The 4,603-nt window shown below is 40.5% G+C and overlaps 1 protein-coding gene across 1 annotated transcript; it reads right to left on the bottom strand.

Moving 5' to 3' along the window:
• Positions 1–556: 556 nt before the first annotated feature.
• LOC118417627 (short transient receptor potential channel 4-associated protein-like) lies at positions 557–4,494 on the bottom strand (the record flags this gene model as incomplete). The annotated part of the gene is given in 7 exon segments (XM_035823239.1): positions 557–730; positions 1,129–1,279; positions 1,749–1,816; positions 2,242–2,302; positions 2,636–2,749; positions 2,937–3,068; positions 4,191–4,494. Coding segments are annotated over 7 exon segments (886 nt in total), but the record flags the coding sequence as incomplete, so codon positions are not given.
• Between the last annotated feature and the right edge of the window lie 109 nt (positions 4,495–4,603).

Here is a 4,603-nt window from a genome sequence, read left to right as displayed (position 1 = left end):
GGACCGTGTCACAGAGGTGCCCACAATGCAACGAGGATTTCTGTATGGGCAAGAAGAAACACAGACTGACACACTATCAACAAAATACACCATACAATGATACAGAATAAACCAGGAATCAATGCCAGGAATCAACCAAGTGACTTCTTGACTAGCCAAGCTATGCAGCCATTCAATACCACAAATGCCACAAAGTACAACAGCCTGTACTGTACTTACGTCTATGAAGGTTAGACATCCAGGTAGTAAGATTTACCAAATAGCAATTACTTGTACTAAAGCAACTGGATATGATTTTGGCAACGGTCAGGCATTTCACCTTTTATCCATTACCTTTTTTATCAGTGTCACTGACAAAAGATAACAGATGCCTGAGTCATCCTGACTTACTACTTGCAGCAACCTTCAAAACATATTGGCTATATAGGGGCTGAATCCTAGCATGCATCTTATGTAGTGGTCACACTGACCATTTCCCAAAATTAGATCCAGTTTCCTGTACTGTACTGTACTATCTATATATGCTTTACAACTGTACAGTGGAAACAAATCTGACCTTGGTTACAGTCTGGTATGGGTATAGTTGACAGTCTCTTGGCTGCTTCGTCCTGATACAGTAGCGTCAGCTGATCCTCGCTTTCGCTCAATTCCGACATCGCCACGGAAACCACGCGGCAGAAGTTGGCCAGCTGTTGTTGGTTGAACTTGTTTACAAGCTCAGGGAAGTTGGCTGTGGGAAGTAGCACACAAACACTACAATACCAAATTTTGTCTAGGTCTGTTTGCATTGTATAAACTGTAAACTGCCTGTAATCTGACAATGAAGTTGCATACTCTCCAAGCAGAAGTTTGGCTTGGCTGTTTTTTATGTGACCTTAGGCACTTTTGTCAGGTTTTTTTATTTTGTCTTGTTTTTTATGTCCATTTCACAACACATCAAAAAACAGCCAAAGTCGAACCTGTGCTTGTAGAGTAACGGTACACGCATTACTAAGCATGTGGTCTAAAAGGTTGAACACATCACCAAGCCTGTGATTTTACAGCTTCCACACACCACCAATTCTATGATCAGACAAGCTATACAAATCAACACGCCTGTGATCCTACAAGCCGGTGATCGGAACGTACGTATATTTTCCAGCCGGATCATGTCCTTCTTGACTTGCAGCATGTCCTCTAACACTGTGGCGGCGTTCAGGAAGGTCCGCTGCTGGGCCATCAGGCTGAATAAATAATGCACCAGGTCCAGCGGCTCTCCCCGCTCCTGGGCTATAATACCACCTGGCATGGACAAAAGAAAGAAAGTACTATTAGCTCCACTCCTGAGGTATCACCAAAAACAAGCATTTCAGTATGCAATTCAATTTAGGCACATCGTTCTTCTGTTCTGTTCTTCTGATAATGTCCATCTGCCGAAGAGTCGGCGATTATTGACATCGATGAAGGTAATAAGATATGTAAACATACAGGTAATAAGATACACCAAATAGCAGTTACTCAGGCAACTGGATATCATTTTGGAAATGGTCAGATGTTTCAGATAAAATCTGTTATCTTTCGTCAGTGACACTGGAGAGATCTTGTGGGAGAGCATTGTTTTTTTTTTTATATCCTACCTATGAATTCAGTTTAGATCATAAAACAAATCAAAAGAATATGATGTTAACATGATTTTGAAGTATCAGTTACAAGTCTGATACAAATAAGATAAACCCATGAAATATTTCATATAGAGGTCAATAGATACTCACATTGGCAAACACATGATGTAAGATCTCCAGACACAGGTTTTGCATTCGCTGGACTTTTTCCTGTTCTATGTAAGACAAGAAAAACAAAATTTTCTTCAATCAGTACATCTGGGCCTTTGTGTGAACATGAGTCCACAAAATATCAGATGTGCTACTTGTCATGTAAATTAACTACAGATTGTGAACACAGAATGTAACATGGTGTAGGAGGTCCATGGGGATCAGGCCTGTGGGAGGGCTGGGACCTTGTATTCCAATCCAACAGATCATCTGAATCTGGTTTACCAATTTTTGACAGTAGTACATGCCACACACGACACACATTAAAATTATTCCACAGAAGCCCATGAAAAACAAGCAGAAGCTGTGAGATATCTTAAAATACAGACCATTTAGTAACATGCATATTGACAACCCAGATATGACTTTCTTTATTCATGCTATGAAATGCAGACATGTCACTGAGAAGCACAGGTAGAACGTTACAAACCTCTAGCTGACTTGTCTTCAGAAGGATACAGCATGGGCTTCATCAGAAGTTCTATCACTACCTGTAAAAGAAGGACTTTATTAGCCGGCAACACAAATACTTGAACAGAAAAAGAGATGCATATGCATTTGGGGAGGGAAGTTAATGTATGATTTTGGTACCCTATTGTGTGTCTGTTTTGTTTTTGTTTGTTTTGCATAATCAGCTATACAGGACCAAAATAATAGACTTAATCCACTCACAACCCTCCTCTAAATAATGAGTGTGGTGGGTTCTTTGACATGCTGTAGTACTAGGTGTGGTTGTCCTTAAACATTGATATCCAGCTTAATATCCCATTGGAAGGACAGTAGCGCCTGACAATATGCAAATGAACACTGACATCCAAACATACCTGACTTCCATCAAACACATCGAAGACCTCTGTGTTGAAGGCACGTGTGGTGTTGCTCCACCGCACTCCAGGGTTGTCCTCAAAACCATGTGCTGTCAGAAGCTCACGGAGCTCCTGAATAAAAGCAAAGGGTTTATTTTTCTGGAAAGTGAAACATTGTCCTTCTAACAATTCATAGTTCAGCCAGGTGCAAATCTAGGCCTAATAAGTCTTTCCTAAAACAAGCTTGAGTTGAAAACTTGCAATGTCATTGACCTAAAAATTAAAATGACACCAAAATACTTTGGAAGTGGTTCCAGACCTTGAGAAGTCTCAATATGGTGTGATAGTCCATCCATGGCCCGATGGTAAACTGGGACAGTTTCCGCACGATCTGGGGAAGGTCCTTCAGCTTCTGCTGGTTGTTCACTGCCTCAACAAAGGCAGCAGACAGCTGCAATGACAAACAAATGATATGATAAACAATCAACATAACCAATTTTGTGAGCATCATATTAAGACAAATCATAATAAGAGGCAGGTGTTAAAGGGTATGGGCTGCTTGAAAGCTTGTTTATTACTGACAACAATCAACATAACTAAATTCATCAGCTTCATATTAAACCAAATCATACATAAGTTACTAACTTTCCTATAGCTACTTCTTGTTTTGGCATAGCTTTTGAAAGATTTGGCATAGCTTTTCTGTCCTGAGTATGGCAGTCAGGTACTGGTGGCCTAATAATAGTAATATTTAGCTAATTGCTAGAGCTCTGTACCAATACCGGTACAATCAATTAGGTCCAGGTACAAAATACTAGAACCCTGGTGTACCATTACTGTACCTATAATCCACAACACATGTACCATGTACAGAGGGACTGCCTGTCAGTGTCACTTAGCACTACACAGGGGAACTGACAGAAGAGTTCACTTCAAAGTAAAGCAAAGTAAAGTAGTCCCTTTAGATGGAGACATTTTACATACTTTACATGTTAGCATTCAGAAAAACAGATGTAAAATTTTTTGCATTGTCAACATGGGGAGAATATTTGTCACAGTTTCCATAAAATAATCCCTACTGGTGATGTTGGTGGTGTGGAGTTATAGATCCTATGCAATAGGTTCGTGTCTGGTACAATTTAACACTGTAACGTTAACGTTATATATAGAAATAGAAACTAGTACATGGTGAATAATGTAACAGATTTTGGATGATTATCCTTTTTAAATATTGAAAAAAATGACTTAATGTCTACATTCATGAAATAAATTGACTAGAACCAATAAGAATTTGGATTTTATAAAATAAGCCGTAGATAGGATCAAACCCCAACCTTCTTTCATTGCACCAATTCTTTGATTTAAAGGTATTCCTGTGTTTCCTGTAAGTTGTGTAACATAAGCCTTCTTTCATTTTACAGGATATTCATCATGTCAAAAAATATAGGCCGCGCCAAATAAAATATATAATTCATATCGTTACCGAATAGTCTGTGAAAAACAGCGACCCACACAGGAGTGAAGCAAGCCGGGGAGGTAAGACATAAGAGTTTGAGTGGTATTTCTAGTTTACCTGTATGGCCCGAGTCAACCCCCGACCTGTACACTTCGCCAGTTCGACTTGCCGTACGACATTTTGATGTCCCTCCGGTAGGTACTTTAGACGGGCACAGGCCCCCTCAGGGAAGCCGAGAGTCCCCGCACGGCGCCTTCTCTGGTGTCTAGAGAAGGTAGGAGTTGTCTTCCGACCGCCAAACATGGCAAAAAGTCTGTACAAATCCGTTTGCTTGGAGATTTAGTTATCAAACTGACGACACAATGCAGCACCGAGCTTCTCTTTTCCCTGGGAATATGGCGGAGATCACGTGACCTACCAGCTGTGTTGCGAAATAATACCGCAAGGTGGCGCACATAGCCCCCATAGCAGGCTCTCTGGGGTTTTTTTTTGTGCGCTCATAATACTCTTTTGCTGGCCATTTCTATTTG

Source organism: Branchiostoma floridae, chromosome 6, assembly GCF_000003815.2.
Source record: "Branchiostoma floridae strain S238N-H82 chromosome 6, Bfl_VNyyK, whole genome shotgun sequence".
NCBI classification, from domain to species: domain Eukaryota; kingdom Metazoa; phylum Chordata; class Leptocardii; order Amphioxiformes; family Branchiostomatidae; genus Branchiostoma; species Branchiostoma floridae.
This window is presented reverse-complemented; position numbering and strand designations above follow the sequence as displayed.